Here is a 25,308-nt window from a genome sequence, read left to right on the forward strand (position 1 = left end):
ACAGCGGCAAGGAAAAACTTCCTTTTAACAGGCAGAAACCTCGAGCAGAACCAGACTCATGTTAGACAGCCATCATGCCTCAACCGAGTTGGGTCTGGAAAGAGGGATAGAGGATAGTGAGAGAGAGAGTTCAGCCATTAGCGATGAAAACGGGCGTTTGCACTAATGGTGGAAAAAAAATTTAATAGCGGTCTGCATGAGCCAGGTTAACGCCCCAACAAAGCATTACATTTAATGGCAGTAGACCCCACCATTACAGGTGCTAACGGCAGGATTACCACACCTGTTAGGCTGTTTAAAGGATGGTGAAAATCCTGCTTCTGCGTCACCATTTAAGACGACATATGCAAAGACAACAGATATTTAGGGATCGAACGAATCCTTTGGAATAGTATGACAATGTCGAAATATGCAACAAATTTAGATTTAGGAGACACAACATATTTCAGTTTACAGATGAGATAAGGGAGGCAATCAAAGTCTCAAGCCGGCGAGTCAGTTTAGCAACTTTGCTTGGCTCTTCGCTTCTATAGATTATTTCACATGAATGAATTAGAACATAATTCTCAGGTAACCTACCAGCAATACCATGAAGTGAATCCTTCCCAAACAACTCTATTTACAAGTGAAGAGTTCATTTGCAAAAAACAGTTAACTCACTTTTGAAAAATTAAAAAAACACATTTTTTCTAATACTAGCTTTTGGTATAATCAATCAACTGAGGTTGGGTGGCTTTGGCTAAGTCAAAATGACTTTACTTATCAGAGGTATCTTGAAAATGTAACTTTATTAGGAATCTAAATAAAAAAGAAATATGTTTTTTGAGAATTTATAAAAACTGAGTTATCTGTTTTTGCAAATGAACTCTTCAAGTCCTCATCCTTCAATAGGGGGGACAGGTGGTCCTCCACCTGGACCACGTTGGTGGCGGTTCTTGTTGCGCAAAGCCGCTTTCATGTTGCTGATTTTATTTTGTAGGTCTTCTACTGAGCGCTCAGAAACACCACATGTGTAACCCGGTTCAAGATCTTAAGCCAAACTTTCCCTTTATCCTTGTCTGCTATCTTTGACGATTGACTTGCTGATAACAGATGTTTGTTCATTCTATATTCTTGTAATAAAATGTCCATTTCTTCTTGTTCCTCTCTCAGTCACACCGGTACCGCTCGCCATGTTTATTGTTGATTATGTGTAGTAGGCATGCGCAATCCAAATTTGTTGGATATGGGTTTTCCAGGATGTTCCCTAGAAATATGACATTTTGCACCAGCCTCGCTTTCATGGCGCAGTTAGTTAATTGGCTAATTATTTGCAGTTGTGCATGCGGCTAACGCTACGGCTAAATGGGCCGTTCCATAACGGTTCCTTTAAGACTAATGGTCCCATTTGTGTAATGGCTGGACGTACATACAGGCCCAGTTTTTTGAGGACTCCGAAGACACAGCTTCCCCATTTCTACCTGCCATCGTTTCACTTAATTTATGTTTGAATTGATCCATAAGTCTGATGTGAAGAGTGCTCAGTGGTATTTATGGTCAGAGGTTAGTGCAGAACAATAAAGGTCGATTTGTATTTGGGAAGCAAGCATGCTGCATGGTGTGTTTACATCACTGTGTGAGCCAGACCCCATTCAGATGTCATCAGGCAGATATGATTACACTCTGATCATGCCGCAGATGTGAATGAGGTCGATGTAGAAGCAAATGGGATCTTGGATGCTGTATGTCAAAACAGGCCCTCCTAATCTGGCTCATTCCTCACAGTGTGTCATCTATCACTTCACACGACCTACGTGTTCTAGGACTCTACATGTGAGCGTGTGCTTCTTCTACTTTTTATCACTGGAGATGAAGCAGAAAAGAGTTCAGAGATGAAAATCTTCTGTCAGACAGTTCATAAGTCACTTTTCACTTCAAGCAATGCAGCAGTATTGTTTATTGTAGCTGGTAATAGGATTTCTGACCTTAAGCATCCACTTCAGGGATCACTAGAGATACACAAAGACATCTACCAGGTAAACCCCCAAAGTACTGCAAAATGATCAATTCATTTATCTTTTAATCTTGAAGGCAGTTTCCCCTTTTTTTTACTGTCTCTCTCTTTCTTCTTCTTTCTTCCCATCTCTCTGTGTTTTTCGGTGTCCTACATTTTGTCTCTCACCTCGAGAGCATGCTGTCGTACTCGGTGAACCTCTCAGAGGGGTGTGAGGCAGCCGTGTTTAATGAGCAGCCCGGGTGTGGACCACATGTCTACACGCCGTGTACTTCTCGTTACAGATCTGGTTGTTAAAAAGGGAGCCTTAGCTGACTGTATGCTCCTGAGGTGCTGCAGATGTGGCGAGAAAGGGAATCAGATTGGTTTACTCTGTTTATGTAACCTGAGCTGTTGGTTCCTGCGACGGCTACTCTTGGAGATCATGTTGGCTTGCAAAAACACCCCATAAAACATAGGTGCATTCCTGTGATCTTCCCCTGGTCATTAGATTTCCCTTCTTTTGTTTTCTGCACAGACTGTTCCTTTTTATTATTCTGTTCTGTGCACAATGCACAGAAAATATCTGGAGCCTTTACACTGTAACATCCATACATAGTATAATTCACTCAGCTCACATTCATTGCTGACGTTTATTGTACATTGACGAGCTCTCCACATTATCTCATCCAGCCTGTTGAATTATGCAGGAGCCCTCTGAGGTCATCCTCCATGTATGTTGTGATAACATGAGTGCTGGTTTAACAGGACGTGCTGTAGCGCCTGATTGATGGCGCGTTCCCTTGCGAGCTGTTCTGCAGCATTAATGTGCAGATTCCAGTCGGAGTCGCCACGCCACGCCCGCCTGTTGGTTCTGATGGCAAAAAACAAACGGGTGGTGCAGTAATAGCTCAGTTGTCACAGCCTGAGCTTGATGACAAATTAGTGCAGCACTACTAGTGCAGCAAAGTTGTAGCTCAGACCGAAGCTCCTTTGACTCTGAAAGGTGCCCTTTGTCTCGACTGTACAGAATTGATTTGGGTTTATAGGGCGCGTCTGTTGCACCTGTAGTCTACACGACTCAAGTTCAGAGACAGAGATACCAAGTTCAATCACTACTCCTTTTACCATTCTTTCATGTGGAATATTCTTGCTGAGTAACATTTTATTCCAAGAGCCTTTTTTTTCCAAGACTTCAGAACATAATCTAGTATTTTTTTTTATATCTAAGAAGGAGATGTGGACATAGAAGCCTGCTCTCTTCTTTTCCTCAAAAGTGAAATGCACTGGGATACAAATAGCCACAAAGCATTAACTGAAGACTCAGCCGGAGCTTGTTAATTCGGATGCACCGCTATGAGCTTCATCTACCTGAACAGTCAGACACAGTAGATCTGACTCAGTGATAAACACAACACTTCATGCAAATGCAATCCCCTCGGAGGTGTCCTGGTTTTCAGGTGAGCGCTTAGCATGACAACAAATTCAGAACATAGAGAGCTTCCGCAGCTGTAACTCATTTGATTTGTGCTTTTCCAAGCAATATAGATTTACCATTACGACTGTTTTGTTATGTAAATAGACATGCCAACCAAAAATGGGGCTATTTGTCAGTTGATAACCTTATCTACCAATTAGCAGTGTGGAAGAGATCATTGACTCTGCCTGTGCCCCCCGGGGTTAATTGTTTAACATTAGTTGCTTCTTTATCCCTCTGCCCGGCGCTCTATTGACAGCCCTGTATTTAAAGAATCATTGTTGTGATAAAAAGATCATCTTATGTGTGTATGTGTTTTTCATTGGGAGTCATGTTGTTGTATCATGACTACGCTGACGTCGTAATGAAAAAGTTTTGACATTCGCCCAAAAGATAATTAGTTTCTTTTATGCAAATGAGGTAGACAGTGGATTTCTTGCTATCACAGCTGCACTTTCGCAAGATACTCTGTCATTACAGAGATTGGATAATAAGAAGGTGCTGGCTCTCTCTAATTTTTTTGTAAGACTGTTGCCAATTACACAGCGTGGTGATGCTCCCCAACCTATGCACACTGGAACTACTATTTAGCCTGAAGAGATATAAATCAATTCTTTGAAGATTGCCTTCACAGACAGCCTTTTAAAGTCTGTACAGACTTAAACAGACCCTGTCTGCTGCATTTATATTATAACACGAACTTAAGATGAGTTTTAAACTCAAACCACAATTGATACAAAAATAAAAATGGATAAAATTGATCAGCTAGGCGAATTGGTGAGTTGATTCTTGCACTGCAGCACATGATAATGATTCTTATCCATGGTTAATTGGTATTTTAATGACTCTATGGCTCAGTATGGTAATGGGCTGCTACTTGCTCTCACTTCTGCTTCTTAGCTCTACAGCACTTGGCATTGCAAAGGTCACCGCACTAATGTACTTCATTTACAACAGCACTCTGATGCCAAGCCCTGTCTGGTTTGCTTTGTCCGAGAATTCAAAGTGAGAGTTTCTGCAAAAAATACAAAAAAACATACATGCAGAATTTTGTATTTCATAACGTCTCCATGTTATGAATTGTAGACAGCCCAAAGCTTGATCTGTAAGGCAACTGGACTGGTAGAAATGCTTGAAGACGTTTCACCTCTCCTCTGAAAGGCTTCTTCAGTTCTGGCCAGACTGGGGAAGAGCTAGAAAATATAAGCCACTAACTGTCATGAGTGTGTCCAGGAGTCACACCCAAGTTATATGTATGGCCTTTTTGCCTTTATTTTATAGGACAGCTGAAGAGAGACAGGAAATGTGGGGAGTAGAGAGCCGGGGAAGACATGCAGGAAATGGTCAACCGGCCGGGAATTGAACTGGCGACCCCTGCAACGAGGACTGTAGCCTCCGTATGTGAGGCGCTTAGTCCTCTAGGCCACCAGTGCCCCTCAAATTGTTTTTGAACAGCCATGCACTCATTTTTAATTTGCTTAAGAGGGGCATATCTGTCACCTGCCCACTTCATTTTAATCCCACGCTGCACTTGAGACCTTGATCAGCATTTTACTCAACACTTGCAATCAAGGCTGCAGTGTAGATTTATCACTCTCCATCTCACTCTTCACATACAACCCCAGAATCCCAGGAGACGCTCCCTGATAGAATCCTTTTTTTTCCCCCCAGCCTTTATCCTCATTGCCTCCCCAAACTAAGGCTGCCTCTTCCTCTAGCTGACACTGAAGCTAAAAGTCAAAATGGACGTGAGAGCAGCTGAGCTGTCTGTACAGTTCACCCAGCCAGAATGCACCGCGCATGTGTTGTGAAGGCTTCAAATGGGAAGGGGGGGGGGGGGCACAGAAAGCAGAATGATGTGGGTGACATTTGGTGCCACGTTGACACAGTTTCTCACGCATAGGTGCAGTGTGACAACGATGACCCGGGGTTGAGTTGTCCAAACCCTGCTTATGACACACTGTCCTGAGGGAAGAAATGTCACAGTGACAACTAATGTTTAAAGTATCCAGCTCATTCATTTTTGTTCATACAACGCTTTCTCATCTAAGGTCATCAAAGGCTGAGGCCTGTCATGGCCTTTTGGCATCTCATTCACACAAATTATCTTTGAGTATGTTACAGAGGCACATGAAAGCCTCTATTTTCAGTTAGCATAATGGATTATGTCTGATAAAACACAGTTTTCAAACCCTTGGTACATTGCTCTGGATCCCAGACGCAAAGGTCCCCTGTTTTATCACCCATCCATCATGGATTGGTTTATGTTTCAGTTGATTGGTTTTCGATGCCTGGTGTGCTTTGTGAAAACAACATCAGGAGAAGTACCTTTTGTCTCCAAGGGTTGTGACAGTGCAGCATTTTTTTATGTATTGGGAATAAGAACCTCTGGTATTTAACTTTAGAGATTGCCTGTCGAATCTTAATTCTGCAAACGGCAATAGAATGCAATCCCTCACTCTGTTGGTGCTTCATCCATGTATGGCTGTATAATCAACCTTTCCTCTCTTCTCCAAATACAGGTTGTGTACAAAAACAATGATGTGAGACTCGAGCTGTCCAGGCTGGCAAAACTGGGTGATCCTAAGATGAAGATCCACGGCACTGTCGCATTCAAGTGTGAGAATGTGGCCACACTGGACCCCATCACATTCGAGACACCCGAGTCCTTCATCGTCCTCAACAAGTGGAACGCCAAGAAGACAGGCTCCATCTCCTTCGACTTCCGTACCACAGAGCCCAATGGTCTCCTTCTCTTCAGCCATGGAAAGCCCAAGCAGCAGCCGAAGGACTCCAAGAGTCCCCAGACTCTTAAGGTGGACTTCTTTGCCATTGAGATGCTGGATGGCCACCTGTATCTGCTGCTTGACATGGGCTCAGGAACCACAAAGACCAGGGCTGTCAATAAGAAGGTCAATGATGGGGAGTGGTACCATGTGGATTTCCAGCGGGATGGCAGATCAGGTAACCTTTAAGTTCATTACTGGTTACTATTTTTAGCCAAAGACCAAGTAACAGAAAAGTGTGTGGTTTTTGATGTTACCACAATGATGGCCTAGAGAGTCCAACATATTAGGATGTATATAAAAGCACATGCAAACAGACCAAGCCATCAGTATATGAGATGAGGATCCTCTTTGAGGAACAGGAAATTTAAAACAGGTTCACAAACCACCTGAAAGAAGTCCAGATATGTTCCAACAAATTAAGGTTTTTCCACTGAAACAGTGTGTTTACATGTACCAGATTTTGTTTCTAGTTACTTGCTTTGCTTAAATGTCCCATATAATTATTTTTTTGGCTGTTTACAAAATGCTGCAGTTATCTTTTAAGCACAGTTTGGAATTCAACATCACAAAACATCCCAACATTGGCATCTGTAGAGGATCTGTCTCTCAGTTTTCTAACCTCAGGGATTCTATGATAACATGACAGTGCATTGATTGACTGCCTGAATGTTGTTTGAGAGGGGATGGTGCAGACTAGTGCAGACAAATGCAGAGGCGGAAAAACACCAAATCAAACATGGCGAGCGCCCCAGAAGAACACAAATACCAAGCTGAATGTTTCTTGTATTAAACTGTAAATATTAGTACAAAGTGGCACCACTTAGTGAAGACACCTCTGCTGTTTCTTTGGTCCTCCATCACTGAGACAGAATACAGATCTTTGTGTTGGTTTTTGGAATCAATTACAGAGCAACTGGCATTTTTGGTTGTAGCCTTTGAAATCTTGACTTTGCAACACCATAACAAAACCACAAAAGAAAGCTCAATTGCTCAAGGCCTGGGAGTTGGAGTGGTTTTATATACATGCCAATGCAAATCACTCCTGTCGTTACATCATCACAGGAGCCAAGTCAAATCGCCTTGTAGAAGCCACGTTTTCACAGTAGCAGGGCAACAGGCTTTTCAATAAATGGGACCTTTACATTTGAAATGCAATTTGTTCTACCAACTATCTTTCTTCAAATTGGCATAGATATTTTCTTCATTGGATACATCAAATAGGGATTTCATGGTTGTATTTGTGGTTATAGAACCATTTTTAAACGGACTATCTCAGGCTCTTACATATTTCACATCATTCTGCAGAAACATGGAGTGTTAGGTCTGCAGGTTAAATAATTAAAGTGTTATAGAAATAGAGCTGCTGGGTCACAGTTAACACTACCTATGCTGACACTGAATCACCAAGGAAAACAATACATGTTTGCAGTCACATCTTTTGTCTGCAGTCTATTTCATGAGCACTGATAGTTCCATAAAGTAGCACCTATGTGTTATGTGTTGTGATTCAAGACTCATATTGGCCACAAAATAACTTTGCCCCCTCTCCTGTCATGTCCTCTAAGCCCCCGGGTTGCTCTGCTTTGGTCCCTGTTGATTTGCTTATCTAAGCAGCAATTTGTTAGTGTGTGCTTGGAGCCAAGGCCTCGCAATGTCATGCTGCAAATTAGATATACCCCTTGACCATGTTTTCCACTCCATCTCAAGAGGTGGAAATTACATTAACTGTTTCATTATCCCTAGAGCAATACTGGGGTAGAGTGTAAATTGAGCTACACGGTTAAAATAGCTGCAAAGTCCATTCATGTGTTTTTGAAGCTGAATGTTCATTGAGTCCTTTTATTTTGTCAAATCAAATTAATTCAGTTCCAATACTCTGATAAAGGTTGCACAATGCAGTCATACATATACAGGTCTAAGTGGCCTGTTTCAATTTAACATGCTTCTGTAGGATTTCAATCTGGTACACTAAACACTGAAGGACACCGTCTGAATAATATTAAGATAGTTATTAGTTTAAAAACATCCTATTATACATCCCTGCATACTTACACACACATGCAGACAGAATAACACACACAGACACACACACACACACACAAAAGCTATCAAACATCTTTTTTGTTAGTTGAGCTCATTCTGCTCCCTCTGTCTACCCTGCCTAAGTTTCCATGGAAACAGGAGGTGGTCTCTCCCTGGACTGAGACAGTTACTGCACAGTTCTGTGCTGAGCTGTGCACTAATGACATTTCAGAGTAACTTTTCTTCCTTTTTCCTCAAGTCTGAGGCATCAACACTTACAAGAGGACATAAAGAGGTCTGTGCCACGTGATGAATCCCCGTGTGAGAGCGAGAACAAAATGGTTTGAATGCCGAGACTCAGTGCTCTCAGAACTAGTGTTTAAAGTTGTTAAAGTGATTTGCAAAAAATTTGCCAGAGCTGTTTTATCTTTGCTCATCAAGTTTAAAGCAATTAAATTCTGCAAGTATGCAGTCCTCCTCAATCTAAAATCTTGCATATCCAGATTTTCTTGAGCTGTACAAAGCACCATTGTTTGCAGAGAGTAATGATGTGTGCATGGCATCTCCAAGAGGAGCATTAGAATTTTTGCACCTCTTTTGTACTCAATGGGCCTCATGCAGTTCCCCTGTCTTCCCACAGGAAACATGCAGTGTAAAGAGTGCATTAAAAAGCCAATTTAGTGATATTAAATCACTCTTAATAGCTTTATCTAAATATCAAATTTGAATTTGTTTACCCTTAATTAAATTTACACATCTGTATTAAAATTAGATGATTAACCCTCCTGTTATGTTGCGGGTCAAACTGACCCTTTTTAAAGTCTATTTTAAGCAATACATGCCTTCCAAGCCAGCTAATTGCAGCATAAACATCTGAGCAGAATGTGACAGAAGAGGTGTCAAGTTCATTTTTCAACATCACTTCATAAAAAAATTCAAAATTTAAAATAAAATAAACCAAAATCTATGTCATGTCAAACTATGCATTTGTATTTAGGGCTTTCCAATATACATTCAAAAAAGTTTTAACATGATTTTTTTTTTAAATGAGGGGTGAGTTATCCTCATTGAACCATGATCTGTAAGAATTAAAGAACACCAATGCACTAGTTATTGATTTAAATGGTTAGTAATTGAGTTACAAATTAGATTAGGCAAAATGTATATTGGGATTTTTTGGGGTTCTGACACTTTTGGATTATTGAGTATGCCCCGGGTCAAATTGACCCAGGAACATTATTGCTGTCCCAGAGAAATGAAGATAACAGGAGGGTTAAGAGCTACTCTAAAAAAAGCCAAGTTCATATGTGAACATCAGTTTTCAACATATAAGGCCACTTTTCATTAAAGTTTAATGCTGTGAATCAACCAAAATAGTCCCCTTTAATATTAAAATTAAAAAGGGGTGTGATCAAATCTCTTTTCCAAAAGATCTCACAATTGTGACAATATTTCTTGTTGTAGTGATAAGCTGTCTTGCAAGATTAGTACAAGAGGGATTCTCCTGAATACCCCTCCTGGCTCTCATTAGAGTCTGACGGTGTTCTTGAAGAACATCATTTTCCTTGGACAGCACATGGTGAATTTCATTTTTAACTGCTATTACGTCATTGCACCGATGTGGTGGAGGCACTGTATCAAAATCAGTCCAGTGCAGCTGAAAAGATTGAGCCAAAACTGCCCAAAAAGGAATGTTTTCTGCAGCAAATGGCTTGTTTATGCTCCAAGCTAAGGCATCCCAACCAATACATGACATGCTGATCTCCTAATGCACATTCAATCTGTGGAGGGATCGTTTGCTAACTCCAGAGTGCAGTTAATTTTGTTATCAAATGTCACGTTATTGCTTCACGTCTGCACTTTTGTCCAAATTCACAGTCACATTAGTCTGTCTGTTGCATCCCTTTCTCATGGGCTTTGTTAGAGTTTTCCTAAAAAAAATGTGCCCCTTCCTACTTCATAATGTTCAGCTGCATCAAGCAATTACACACCCTGCACCCTTTAGTTGCACTTTTTTAATATTCCACAGAATTAAGGTCATTTTAAAACCTGAGAAGAAACTCCAGCAGTCCCCTGAGAGCATGACTCACCAAACATATGGTTTGCTCACCTTTTTTCTTGTATGTCAGATGTTTTGTTAATACACACCATCAAGCACATCACTCCATACACAAGTGCAACACAACAGCCAGACATAATTATCTCCAGTTGGGTCCTCCATGTGGAACACTTCCTGCAGCCGTGACAATGGCGGATAATGATCCCAGCCCCTTCAGTTCAGCCGGCTCTTCCTGTAGGAAGCAGCTCTGTAAATGGACTCTCGATCTCAGACACCGTCTTCTAACCTCAATGCATTAGAGACGCTAAGAGACACTCTGCTTTTAAGTGGGGGAGAGCCGTGGGTCACTCATCAGAGACATTACACGGACATTCTGTTGTAGCTCCCACATCCTGCCAAGGCACGCACACCACTTCACTTCATACACATACAATACACAAACAGACACATGCACATACACAAACATATAGGCAGCAAACACCCCCCATCCACATCCCCACAGCCCACTCACAAGCCTCCCTCTCTACAGAGAATCCAATCACATAGAGAGATTTGGCCGTATCGCCCTAACTGGATTGTAGTAATCCCCTGTCTGACATGTTTTGGGGATGTGAGAGTGGGGTTAGGGGACATCATGCCGAGTTGAGCCTGGCTGCTGATGCAGAAAGTGTGAGCGAGATCTGAGCTGTCATTTGGACCCCTGCCTTCAGGTTTGATGATGGAGCATCACTTACAGGTCAGGCAGGAAGGACAGAGAGGGAGAGGAAGAAATGTGGCCCGAGTGAATGAAAATTGGCTTTAAAGTAAATCTTTGTCACAATTACTCATCCTCATTAATTGAATCAGCATGATTTTAATCAATCCTTAAAATCATCCATTGTTAAATTAGGTTGTCACTACTTGGAGCTTACATTAATGGAGCCTGTGCTGCAAAAACCACCTTTAAAAATTGCTGCCAATCCTATTGTCCATAATGCGATCACTCTTGTACTAAGCTTCCCTTGTGACTCAACTTATACTTATCATTTATCCTTTTATGCTTTACTTACATTATTACTGAGCAATCGCAGCATGGCATCATGATCTGGCTCACAGTGACCACCCATTGTGTTGTTTTCTCAATAGCCAGAAAGTTATCCATTTATGACAAGAAAGGAAGCTTTGTTATCTGCAAACAGATGAGATAAATTAATCCATTGTAATGAGAAAACCAGCTTTATTATCCTAAGATGACAGGATGTGGAGTAAACAACTAAATCACTTCCTCTGACAGGAGAATAGAGTATGTATAGATTTATTTCAGCTCAGGGCTTCTCTACAAACAAGTTTGACTTGAGGTATTAAATGTGTTTATGTTAATACAACTAAAAACACAATTTTCCTCCAAGTGCCTTTAAAGCTAGGGTTAGTAGTCACGGAAAACTAGCATGAATTTGAATGTAGCTTTTCCTCAGGACTCCGTCTATCCCCTCCCCCCTCCCCTCGGAGCGGAGCCCATGGTTAGAGCTTTTTAGACTCTGATCCGGACTACAGTCCTGAGCAAAGCACCTCATCTGGTCAGAGGGGACAGGCCTGAGGTCGAGCGAGGGGGAAGTCAGTAGAGTCAGGGGAAGCAGAGGCAGGGGACGGGGAGTGCACACTGGGGAAATGTACGCGCAGGAGGCGGGCAGAACGGCAGGACGGGATTTGATTGGTTTCATAATTTGGCTCCTGATGGCAGGGATTGGTTGATTTTTCCCAGGTTTACTCCGTCTGTAGATAGCGGCTTTTTTTAAGAACACATTATGTATTGATTGCCATCGGGACATAAAGATCATTTTAACCAGTATAACACAAAGCGTATCTAAATCTGACTATCAACCCCAGCTTTAATTCCTTCACTTAATCACAATCCAAACACTTCACAACCGAGTACAAGTGAGGACACCACTCCACTCTGCCTCCTGGTTCTCCAGGCTGTGTAAATAAATCTAGTATTTCATTAACTCTTAAAGAACATTGTCTCTGACCATACTCCATGCAGCAATTATAACATAATTAGTAAAGCACTTATATACAGACATAATTTCTAGCAGAGACAAACACTTCAAATGATCCCTCTACACTTGCTCCTCTACATATTCCTTGCTGCTGCGTTTCCTCGTCTGCCTTCTTATCAGTCATCATGTACCCCTCCCTCATCTTCTTTCCAGACATCTTTATCTCCATGTTCCCATCTTGTTCTGAATCCATCTCCTCCTCTTTTATGCTCAGTAGTGTTCACAGAGACACGTCCCCGTTCCCCTTTTGGCTATGAATACAGTTCCAAACATAGGCTGCCATCCTGCAATGCGTGTATATGTATGTGTGTGTTATGCTTCCCCATGCTGGCGATGGCACATGTCCCCATGGGATTGCACAGTGCCTGTGACTTAACATAGCTTGACTGTGTTTACCCATTTCTTACAGGACTGTGACAAGTGAGTGGAGCACTCTGAGCAGATGCTGGAAAGATGATGACATCCTTCTCTTGTCTCCCACTTACATCAGTTTAGACAGACATGCTTACCAAAGTCCTTGTTTGCTGTTTACAACAGTAGCTCTACTTTAACTGTACTGTGTGGAGCGTTTAAGTGCTTCTGAAACAGACAGAAGTAATACTTACCTGATATGACCCACAAAAGCAAAACAGACCATTAGCTGGAAGCTTAACCATTTGTGTAGTTATTTTTTTAATGCCTGTCTCGCTGCCACTATGTCTAATTCAGACAAAGCAATTAAGAGCGCTTGGATCCAAATGGATTTTGTTTGCATTCTGGACAAAAATTAACAATGAGTAGTACTTACAGCTAGTCTGGTCTAAGGAAACAGGAGGAGACTGTTCTTTGGACATATACTCAAATACGTTCATGGCTAAAATCAGCTGAGAAATGGGGCATGCCTCTTTGCCTGCAGAGGCAGCCAAACCCTGAAGACAGTAACACTTCTCAGGGTTATTTTTAGTAAAGATGCACCAGGATTCATTGAAGGATTAGCGTAGAATAGGGTATAATTTAGAATGCAATGGGAAGCTGTGGCTCAGTTGTAGAGGGGATTGTCTCTCAATTTGAAGGTTTGATCCCAGCTCCTGCACTCACATGCCAAAGTGTCCTCGTGCAAGACACTGAACCCCAATTTGCGCCCAGTGACAGTCAGCAGTGTTTGAATGCATATGAATGGGACTTGTTAAAACTAATGGTCTCTGCAGCATCCTCTGCTGTCAGTGTATGAGTGTGGTGTGAAAGGGTGAAAGGGTGAAAGTGCTTAGATTGGTCACAAAGACTAGAAAAGTGCCACATAAATATAAGTCCATTATCACACATCAAAGATAATTCCACAGCAGAGCTATTCCTCCCTATATGATGAGATCTGACATGTGTGCAGTATATAAACTTTTACCTCACTGACTATGCTGATGCTCTTTCTCCAGCCAGGCACCTGCTATATTCCGAGCAAAGTTTCCCCCGCTAATGAGTTTGATGTAGTGAGCTCGTTAGCTATGACCTGAAGGGAGCTGTTCTGGCTGCGTGACGGGTGGCCCTTGCCAAGTGTGCAAAGCTTGGAAGTCACAGCAGCTGCGGCTGGAGGGAGCAGGGGCAGTGGGTGGCGGCAGGAAAGTGCTGGAACAGATGCCTGGGGCCAAGACCCCAAGAAAGGAGCTGGAACATGTTAGTGGGACCAGGTTAATCATTGTGCACCAGGCCCTTAGCTGTCTCTCTCAAAGCACTGTGTTGAGAAGGCTGGCTCACCTTGGCTGTAAAGAACATACCCAGGACTATAATTAGCTGATAGAGTGGTTTAAATATTTCTTTCTCTTTGGTGAAGAGACTGAAAAAACAAAGAAAACACAATGAATTTTGCTTTAATTAGATAAAAAGACCTACAGATATTTATCACACGTATAATTAATTGTGATATGTATATTCATGCATGCTAATAGGAGCTGTAATGAAACGTGAAAGGCCCCATTTAATGTTTAATGTGTCTCTAAAACGTGCCAGGCAGCCCTGCTGAAAATTCATGTGTGGCTCCAGGCTGATTTCCCAACATAAACAATTTGCCTGGAAAAATAACTTAAAAGCTGTGCTCTTCCTCCACATACAAGCACTTAGGACTCTGCCATTAAGCCTGAGGAAAATCAGCTAATAGCTCAGTCATATCTTGCATGGTTTGCATCTGCCACTCAAAATGCAAATTGTGACTTTATGGCAATTTTATTTTTGAGCTTCTCTCCGAGCGACCGTCTCTCTGCCACTCTCCCTGGGCAGTGGCGTGTGCAGATCCTCAGCAGCGGGGTGTATAGATTACTGGACGAGGGTTGTGGGCAGTGGAGGCAGCCACCATTAATTAAAGATCCACAATGGCTCCTGCACTGAGAGTAACAGATCCATATACAAATGAATCACCCAGTCTGAGTCCCACAGTAAGGCCTTCCTTTTCTGAAGCTTTACAGTCCAGTCATGTCCGCTGTTGTTTACCGTGCTCCAGATCGAGAATTAAACCTGAATGAGAGCGATAAATCATGGTGGGGAAACACACAAACTCCCAGTGCAGGTTTATGTGTTGGAGAAGCAAACAGAGGGGGAGACAGGGTAAAAAAAAAAACAGCCTCCAGTCCGTTAATCAAGTTCTAAAAGATGCCTATGATTTTTTTTTTTGTTTTGTTTGGTTGGTCGGCTGAAATGATAGAGGGGGCAACGATTTTTCTTTTCCTCTCTTTTCTTTTTTTTATGACCACTGCTTCATAGATAAAGAAGATTTATTATGGGAAATCCATAGAAAATGGAGAGGATACTCTGAGGGATCCCAGATTAGGCTACTAATAGACTAGCTGTCCTGTGATTAATGTGTCCTATCAACACTCATCAGTCATTCTAAATGAAGAAAATCCTGACCCTGTCCAGATGGATAACACTAATTAAGCTAATTTCTTCATCAAACCATCTTTAAATGGGTCTTCGCTGCGTGTTTTTGTTACTGCAGGGCTGATAGAGTGTTCTGGCGTCTACCATCGATACGTGTTATAATCTGTCCATCTGGTGCATAACCTTGTAGCAGTTGGAGAAATAATAAACACCTCCTACTGTCTCTTATTTCTTAGGTACCATCTCTATCAACACCCTTCGTACTGCCTACACGGCCCCGGGAGAAAGTGAGATCCTGGACTTGGATGACAATCTCTACCTCGGGGGTCTGCCTGAGAACAAAATGGGGCTGGTGTTCCCCACCGAGGTGTGGACAGCACTACTCAACTACGGCTACGTGGGCTGCATCCGTGATCTTTTCATTGACGGGCAGAGCAAAGATGTCCGGCGCCTGGCTGAGATCCAGAAGGCCACAGGGGTCAAGCCCTCCTGCTCCAAGGAGCCTCCAAAACAGTGTCTGAGTAACCCATGCCAAAACAACGGGGTCTGCAGAGAGGGATGGAACCGCTATATATGTGACTGCTCCGGGACTGGATACCTGGGACGCTCCTGTGAGAGAGGTAGGATGAAGTTTTGGTTTAATTTCATCCTCTGTGTTTGGAAGCATATTATTTATGTCAGTAATGTCTTCAAGTGATACACCTTGTGCTGAGGACAATAATCATGGCTTCTGGTGTTGCATATAGTTTTGGATAAGCTTGGAAGGTAGTCCAAACAAAGGTGACCAATGTTTGAAAAAACTAGCAATGTGTAGTGCAAGAAGAGAGCTGGATTTTACAGGCAGTGTCAATGAATAGGCTGCTCTATATTCGCATATGCAGATGATGGATGATTGTTCTGTGGTGAGTCATGGCCGATGTTCGGGCTGCTCGACTGTGGCAAAACATATTATCATGATTAATTTGATTGATTTTAAGATCACAGTTATTACAAATGATTACTCACTGATATAACAACATCTGCACCACATGCACCTGTGAGTCATCGTAGGTTTATACAGCAGTCATAGTAACATACAATATCATACGTGACAGTACAGACAGGACCATTTACTGCATCAATACTTCACTTTAGGAACTTTGACTTGCTTTTGGTGATGACACACGCTGAATTAAACACAGAACTTTTACCTGCAGTAGGGTTTTACTACCTGTTATGATAAAGTAAAGGATCTGAGCTCCTCCACCCCTCACATGTTATCACTGGGTGCAGATCTAACCTTTCATTCAGTCTTTTCAAGCCTTTGTTTTCAAACGATTAGATTTAGGATGGTATTTTTGTTGTGGCTTGCTTTTCGCCAGTCGAAACAAAAAAACAATAAGCCACTGAGGGGCTGCTTTTTCCGTGACTCACTGAGGTGACAGGTGTCCTCTTCAGCAGGATGAATGAATGACGCTCTGGTCCACACTCTGTGTACTGACATCAAACAGGTTTATTTACATCGCTACACAATAAAGCTCTGCAGATCAATCTGCACTTACATCCAACAGAACTTGCAGAATAATTAACAGGCATTGTAAACAAGACAACGATGACAATGATGACGACGTCACCTACCACTAATTGGGTCTTTTTCACTTTGTACCTTCTACACCCTACGTGTCAACACCCACCACCTAGTGTGTAAACAAGGAAGTGGCACAACAATATCAAACATTCCATGCACAACACTGATATAAGTATGGATCTAACAATTTTAATATCACTCACTCAATCATTAGCTTGCTAAGGCTTGTTATCGCTACAGTTTCTACAGCTCACCTCTCGACCTGTGGCTGTATAATAGTTGGTATTGCTGTAGTACAACATGTGGAAGACACATTAGTTCCCACTTAACACATTTTGTGGCATTAGCAACTTCTTTGAGCTCCCAAATGTTGTTGCACATTGATCTGAGCTCCTGATAATGACGTATTTTAGCCTACTGGCCCTTGGTGTGTCAGCCCGACTGAAAAAGGCCTGTTTTGCCAGATTGCCGGTGCAGTCTTGGCCATAGCTCCCTCTCCTCCTCACTTTAAATACAAATTGAAGTTAGAGCTGTAAAGAGGGAGAAATAGGGAACAGGATCTGCTGTGAAGGAAGGGACGAAACAAGCGTGACACAGCAGGCAGCACAGTTATCTTGATTATCCTGTTATTATGATCCTGAGAAGCCAAAATCAGAATTGAAATTCAAATAATTGTCAAGCCCTAGCTGATGTTTTCAGTATTTTCTACACTACAAATGGAGTATTTTATTTTTGCATACAGCTGAATCTCACTGGAAACCTTTTGTATTATTCTGCAACGAACAGAAAGTATGAACCCTTCATTCATATGCAGAATCTGCAGATGGAGAGTACGCTGTGATGGGAGTAACCCGGATTTGTCTGTGTGAAAAGTTAGCAGTACTCCACATTGACACACTTAGACCTTGCTTGTATTTTCAAGGCAGGCTCGGGATCTTAACAATGTTATTGTGACTGACATCAAAGAACAACAGAAAGAAAAAGATTGAAATCATAAAAACTGTTGTATTAATATCTTTTGTCTGAAATGAATCTTCCTTTCAAGTTTTGGGGGGGAACAGTATCATCAGACAGAAGCCTGCAGGTGGTCTTTTTATCTCGGCTGATGGATGAACAACAGCTCCTCTTCAACAGCAAACTGAAAGTAGAACAAAAACACTGAAGAAAGTGTGCATGTGAAGACAGACAGCCACAGAGAGGCAGGCAGAATGAGTCAGGGTTATCAGACTGCTGATTGACTGATGTTGGAGCGGTGTTGAGTGGCAGGTGACTGATGCACCACTGTGAGACGCTGCTGGTCACGTCCACCATGCACACCAGCCTGTAAATTGGCTGTCTTCTGCTAACCATTTGGCTCATCAAACCGCTCGCTCATGACCAGAGCTGGTGCAGAATACTTATCCCCATCTTCTCCAGAGAAGAGAAAAGCAGAAGTAAGTGTCAGAAAGTGAACTCTTATAGCTCCATGTTTTTTGCTGGGAAGCATAAAACACTGTTTTTATGGGAGTTTATCAAACTGAAATTATTCTAACGGATAGTAAAATACTAAAAACTGTGCTCTGAGAACAGTTTACTTACATCCAATGTAAAAATCTGTTGGATGTCTTGCTGCTCTGAATCTTCTTCAGCATCATCAGCCATCTTGGTTTGTAGATTTTGATCTGTCAGTCAGACATCACATTCAGTCGACGCCTCTTCTTTGCAGTCTTTCTTGTCTGCTTCATCTTCACATTTGTTGTGAAGGATATGCAACAAGGCCTCAGTTTGTCTTTGTGTTTGTGCCTCATCTATTCAGGTTAAGACTGGTCTGGAGGTTGGGATGTTGGCATGCAGTGATGCAAAATAGTGTTACTCCAGTTGCATCCACAAGATAAAATACAAAGACACAAACTGGTGCAGAAAACATGTCACGTGGATTGTATAGGTTTTGTATTAAATGGAGGCAGTGTGATAACAAGTTGACTGAAAAAGTTTGAATACAGGGGAGTCAGGGGCGTGTCTGGGTGGCTGGTCAGAGGTGACATGGGCCCCCTTTTGGCCATCCCAAAATCCTAAACTGTCATTGGCTATCTGCCATGTCAGAGGGTTGACTTTTGTTTGAATCAGTTGTCTATTTGGATTGTTTTCCAATCCAATCCACTTTATTTATATAGCTAATTTTAAAAACAACAAGGTTACCAAAGTGCTGCACAACAAATACAAAGAGTAGAAATAAATAATAGTACAATTTAAAATACAGTAAATTAAAAGACGAACAGAGACCAACACAAACTCTCATACTGTATTAAAAGCCAAGGAGTAAAAATTAGTTTTAAGAAGTGATTTGAAAGTATCCAGGGTGGGGGGCATTTTGACTTGGCCGGGTATCTTATTCCACAGTTTAGGAGCTACCACTGAAAAAGCATGGTCACCCCTCGTCTTATGTCGTTTTTTTGTCACGAAGAGACTCATCTGATCAGAAGACCTCAGTGCTCTGGAGGGGGTGTAGATTTGAATGAGGGCAGAGATGCACTGAGGTGCCAGACAATTTAGTGACTTAAAAACAAACATTACAATCTTAAAATTAAATCTAAAATGGACAGGGAGCCAGTGGAGGGAGTCCGAGAACGGGGCTGATATGTCCATGCCTGCGGGTTCCCGTTAAAAGGCGAGCAGACGCGTTTTGGACTACATGTAATGCCAGTTAGTGCCAGTGTAAAGTGCATTACAGTAGTCCAAATGGGTCAAGATAAAAGAAAGAATCAAGTGCCCCAAATCATTAAAAGATACAACAGATTTCATTTGGGATAAAAGCCTCAGATGATAAAAACTGGTTTTAACTACTGAGTTTATATGTTTATCAAGTTCAAAACTAGGCTGCCTCTTTTTTTCTCTGGTTTTAAATGGAACACATTTTTCCTGTTCGCACTTTAAATTGAAAAAGATGGGAACATTTTGGTGCCAAAATTTGGTATGTTCTGAAGGGCTGTCAAGTGGAAATTAAAATAAAAATTCGTATACAATTAGTCTAAAGACGGACACAGAATCACAGAATCTGTAGGTAAATGATGTCAAAGGGTTTGCTGGATGTGGCTTGTGTTAGCAGATTATCTGTTGTGTGTTTGTTATATGTCTGTTAGTATGTTGTTGTCGTATCTTGTATGTTGCCACTTTATTTGTGGGAAATTAGGCCCCCTATTAAAAGCTTTAAATAGCTTCCTTGGGGTTACCTCTTTCCACACATCCAAGCATTGTGAAAATGTTTACTGAATATATATGTGATGTATATTTGTGATGGTGTGTGTGATAAACTAAATTAGCTGCAGCAGCCTTCACTTCTCCCTGCATGTAAACGTCCACATGCCTGTGTTCGTTTGCACACACATACGTCATGCCACCCCTGCAGGGATCAGCGCCCCAGTTGGGCCATCCCAATTACAAATATCTGGACACGCCTCTGAGTTGTGACGGATAACCTATCTGACAACTGTCTTTTAGTGCTTTGTGACTACCACCTCTGTTTGTCATCAGTGTTTGATTAGATCTGCAGATCTTTCTCTAATGGTGTTAATGCTGGATTGTTATCAGACCTCCACTGAGGATCTTTGTGTCTGTCTTTCTGTTTTGTATTTACTCTTCTGTAATTCAGCTGAAAGTGAGAAACAGTCATGAGCTTATTTTTTTTTGCTGGCTAATGCACAGCTCAGCACTGTCCTGCTTTTCTGCCTGCTCAGTGTTAGCTTGTTGGTCTTTGTGACCAGAGGATTGCCCTTTGACCTCTTTGATTGAAATCTAGCCAGATTGTACAACAAGCCGCCGCGTGAGGAAGCCAAATCCTTCACTTGCTAATATGGTGTGCAGTGAGGCAATTATTATGTGGCTAAAATTGGAATTTCAGGCTTATTTACACAATCAGCCTGAGTGAATAAATATGTTGGATGTATACTTCATTAACTAAAGAGATTTGAAATATTAGGGTTTATTGCTGGATTGGATTTGGGTGTAATGAAGAGTCTGAGAGTGTTATTCAATAGTTTTTGAATTCAATCACAAGCGAGTGGTTTTAATGGCATGTTTAATTTGTATTGATTAATTAATGGGGAACAGCAGAAGTGAGTGTTCAATGCTTTTGAAGCTGCTGCAATAAAGCAGACGTATGCTGGATATAATATCACAAAAAGACATTACACTGTGTTGTTACAGTGTTTACAATACATCCTTACAAATCTGCGAAGTGGCAGGATTCAGCGTAGTAGTAGGCGAGCTTTTGTTCCAGAGCAGTATGTACTGTACACAGTTTTTTAAAACGAGAGAGCTTCAGCAGCAAATGAGCAAAACAGTTAACATATGCATAATCAAGGCAAATGTCAAAAAAAAAGAGCCCAGGCATGTCGCACTGTTATCCCAGCGTGGTGCATGTGCGCAGGAGCGACAGCAGGAACAGGTTCTCTCATCGGGATAAAAAAAAAAAAGAACTTTGGTAGAAATGTAACACCTCCCACGCAGTCACATGTGTCATCTCTACATGTGCTCGTGCTTCTCTGTGCCCGAGTCAGTCAACTCCTAACATGGTGTTTCCTAAATAGCCTGTGGTTGGGATGTAGAATATGTCTGGCTGATATACTAATGATGTGGCTGAGCTGGTGGAAATCTGCTGAGGGTAATGTAACACAAAAGCACATTAAGCCTGTTTTCTGTTATGAATGAAGTGCATTGAGTTATAGATGACTTATGGTTTGTCTTGGGATTTTATGTGGTCACTGCTAAGACAGGGGAATTAATATTTCATGTCAGAGGAACATGGTGTAGGAAAGGGAGAAACTGGATCTCTCTCCGTGTCTGATAAATGTGTCACTTTGGCTTGGCTCTGCTCTGTGCTGATTCTCCACATGTGCCCTTCCATTCCAGCTAATGAGTTGACAGGAATTAGGGCATAGTGAATGAGGGAGGTGGAGTGGGCATGGGATACAGATTGTTTCACTTCAGTAAGATAATTACTTATGCGCAGAGTGCTCTTGGATTCACAAAGATATAATCCACTCTGACCTCGTGTGGAAACAAAAAGCAGAAAACAAACAGCTCAGCCCGTTTGAAACCACATCACAGGGAGTGCTGCGTGATACAAAGGTCTCTGCGATCATAACCCCCCTCTCCTCCGTCCTCACACTTAAGCGTTTTCTGGCGTCTCCTCCATCCAGCCCTCTTCTTTGCTGCCTGTCTCCTGCTCTGTGTATGAGACTGGCATCGACGAGAGAGTGAGTGGGCGCAATGGTACGGAGGACGGGCTCTGGCGTGCTGCCAGCTGTTTTGATGGCTCCAGATTGCCTCAGCGCTGGTAGGATGGAGCAGGCACCAGCAGGCCGAGGAGCTGTCAAAAGAATTACCCCAGCTCTCACTTATCCATGCATGGTGTACCACCCGGTGGCAAAATACAGCTACTGCATATGGTGGAGGAGGAGGACGACAACGGATGCAAGGAACAGGAGGTGGAGCTCCGGAGTAGAACCACAAAGCTATTCGCCCTATTTTGAGAGATTTTAATTAAGCAGACAAAGCAATTTTCCCCCCCTCGCATCCCAAATGTCTTCCCCTTCATTGTTCCTCCAGTTGCTAATTAGCCCAAATATTAGTCTTGCAGAGTGAGGCTAAGGCAGCCTCCCAGATGGTGTAATAGGTGTGCTGCAGAACATGCACATATTCCCTAATGAGCTATGACATGCTTGACTCAAGCTCTGACAGCACCTGCATTATTCCACATGGACAGGGGCAGATGGATGTTTTCGTACACACAGGTGCACTAAAGGTAAATAAATGCTTTGGATCAATACACAGATCGATGGAGTGCCATGTTCGATGTACTGTACATCACGCGTGTTTGACACATGGAATCATACAACTTGCTGATGTGTGCACACTTCAGTGTGGCTTTTTCCACCAGGGTGTTACCTTCTTCTCCCTCACTAGAAAAGACATATCTTAAAATCCTGGTGGTGTTGTTTAAAACAGTCCTGATACAGCAGGTAATGCACTGCAAAAACTGAAATCTAAGTAAGATTGAATATCTCTGATAAAGGTGAAATCTGCTTATTTTTTGCCTGATGAGATTGTTTTTCTCACTACAGTTTTTATGTTAGAGTGTTTCACTTGTTTTGAGTTTTTTGGTCCTAAATGATCTCAGTAAGATATTACAGCTTGTTATTGAGATTTGATGACCTATGTTGAGTAATGCATGCTTGAAACTAGATTATGAAATGTTACAAAGCTGTTTTATCAACACTCCAAAGTATAAAACTGCTTTTTCAAAGTCATGATTTCTTATTTCAAGCACGAAAAAAGAAATCATCATCACAACTGCATCTCTTCACACAATTAAAACAAATGACAGCCAAATGTAATCCACTGTTTTATTTTCAATGAAACAATAGAAAACATGTACTACTATATATTATATTAGTACAGTTGGCACAGTAGAAATAATAATGGTCAAGTTGCGCGCCCATGAAGTGGTTGGCCCGGGTTTGATTCCAGCCTGTGGCCTCCTTCCTGCATGTCATCCCCCCATTCTCTCCCACTTTCCAGCACTATCCACTGTCCTCTCCTCTACAAATAAAAGGTTTAAAAGCCCCCCAATAGAATAAAAAAGATAATGGCATTAGCATTTACTTAACTTAAGAATATTTTTCAACATATTGAGAAAAGGAGCCTCATATTTTTTGTATTTCTATCAAGAAAAAAGCACTTTTTATTAGTGAAAATTCACTCATTTTAAAGCTCCTGTGAGGAACTTTCTGTTTGTGTTGACTTTGGTGCCCCCCTCTTGCTTAATTTGTCCTGTACATGTGTGAATTATGTTATCTCCTCCTGCTTTCAACTAACAGTCAACTATTACACTCATTAAGAATATTTACTGCAGAAAAAGGGTTTTTCGTGACATGCTGTCCATCACCTCATCTGACACCTACCCTCTCACAGCGATTTCAGGCTTTAAAATAACAAAACAGAAATGATCAATACCTTTTCTAACTATCTTGTTTGCTTTTCTAGGTCATAAAAATGCATCACTGTTCATTTCAATCCATTTCATGACCACTAAAAATCTCCTCACAGGAGCTTTAAGGTAATTCTGGGTTCATTAAAGTTAGATATCTTTACTTGTTTTGGAAAGTCTTGACAAGCCAAATTGTCTTGTTCTGTTGGCAGATAATTTTTCTTAGTTTAAGTAATATACCCCCAATTTTTGCATATTTTGTCTTCCTTTTGAAGGCTGGCTTTTTGCAGTGTGACTCTGGAAGCACGCATTCATAATACTACATTACTGTTTGTATTACTGCCAGTGTTACGATGATAGATATTGTGCTCCAAAACAAAGTCCACAATTGCAAAAACATCTACAACATTTGCATAGAATACATAATAGTGTTATTTAAATGAGTACAGCTATAGGAAAGCTGGTTCTTTGAGTGTAATTATTGTGTTTTAGAGCATAAAGCCATTTGCCACTGGCCCGGAGCGAAAGCCAAGAGGTGCAGAATGTAGTTGCGTAATTGTGAAATGCCCTCATAGGGGAATACTGCTGTGGTTTAGCATTAAAAAAAAACATTTTAGCCATGCCCTTTGACAGCATACTGTGTGTGAGTCACCATTCACCACACTCCAATATAATCTCAAATTAGAGAGAACTGGTTGTCTCGCACGCCCTGAAGCGATGTACACAAATGTGCAAGAAATAGGTTGGAAAGCATGGAGGATGTGACTGTACGTGTGTGAGGCTGGGAGGACTGGGAGTTGATGTTCGGGGGTGATTAAAGCAAAGAAAGTGGAGGAGAGGTTTTGTGAAAGTGAAAGCAGTGTTTTGGTCGTAAATCTAATGATAACATTCAGTGACCCCCCCCTCCCCCAGTCTGTGTTTAGGCAGGGCAAGGCAAGGCAGCTTTATTTGTATGGCGCATTTCATACAAGAGGGCAACTCAATGTGCTTTACATTAAAACATTAAAAGCATTGGAAACATTCAGACATAAAAGAACATAATTAAAATGAAAAATGTAATAAAACAGAAAAGAAAAGGAAAATAAGAAATATATAAAAAATTACATTAAAATTTTAATTTAAAGTGGGTTAAAATAATATAAGATAGGAAGGCAGTGGCAAATAAAAAAGTCTTAATCTTTGATTTAAAAGAGGTGAGAGTTGGAGTGGACCTGCAGCTTTCAGGGAGTGTGTTCCAGATATGTGGTGCATCATGACTAAACGCTGCTTCACCATGTTTCGTTCTGACTCTAGGGACTGAAAGCAGACCAGTACCCGATGACCTCAGAGGTCAAGATGGTTCATAAAGTAGCAGCAGATCAGCCTAAACCATTCAGTGCTTTATAAACCATCAGCAGGATTTTAAAGTCTATTCTCTGACAGACAGGAAGCCAGTGTAGAGATCTAAGAACTGGAGTGATGTGGTCTACTTTTTTGGTCCTTGTTAGGACTCGAGCAGCAGCATTCTGTATGAGCTGCAGCCGTCTGATGGACTTTTTAGGGAGTCCTGTAAAGACCCCGTTACAGTAGTCT

The 25,308-nt window shown here is 41.6% G+C and overlaps 1 protein-coding gene across 1 annotated transcript in view; it reads left to right on the top strand.

The window, feature by feature from the left end:
• The window catches only part of LOC117811937 (neurexin-1a-like), a 404,484-nt gene that overhangs the window by 156,953 nt on the left and 222,223 nt on the right, over nucleotides 1-25,308 (top strand). The window contains exons 8-9 of the mRNA XM_034682434.1: nucleotides 5,972-6,413; nucleotides 15,439-15,822. Of these exons, the coding sequence (XP_034538325.1) occupies nucleotides 5,972-6,413; nucleotides 15,439-15,822 (826 nt within the window). The remainder of the gene's footprint in view (nucleotides 1-5,971; nucleotides 6,414-15,438; nucleotides 15,823-25,308) is intronic.

The sequence above is a fragment of the Notolabrus celidotus genome, chromosome 4, assembly GCF_009762535.1.
Source record: "Notolabrus celidotus isolate fNotCel1 chromosome 4, fNotCel1.pri, whole genome shotgun sequence".
Classification (NCBI taxonomy): Eukaryota; Metazoa; Chordata; class Actinopteri; order Labriformes; family Labridae; genus Notolabrus; species Notolabrus celidotus.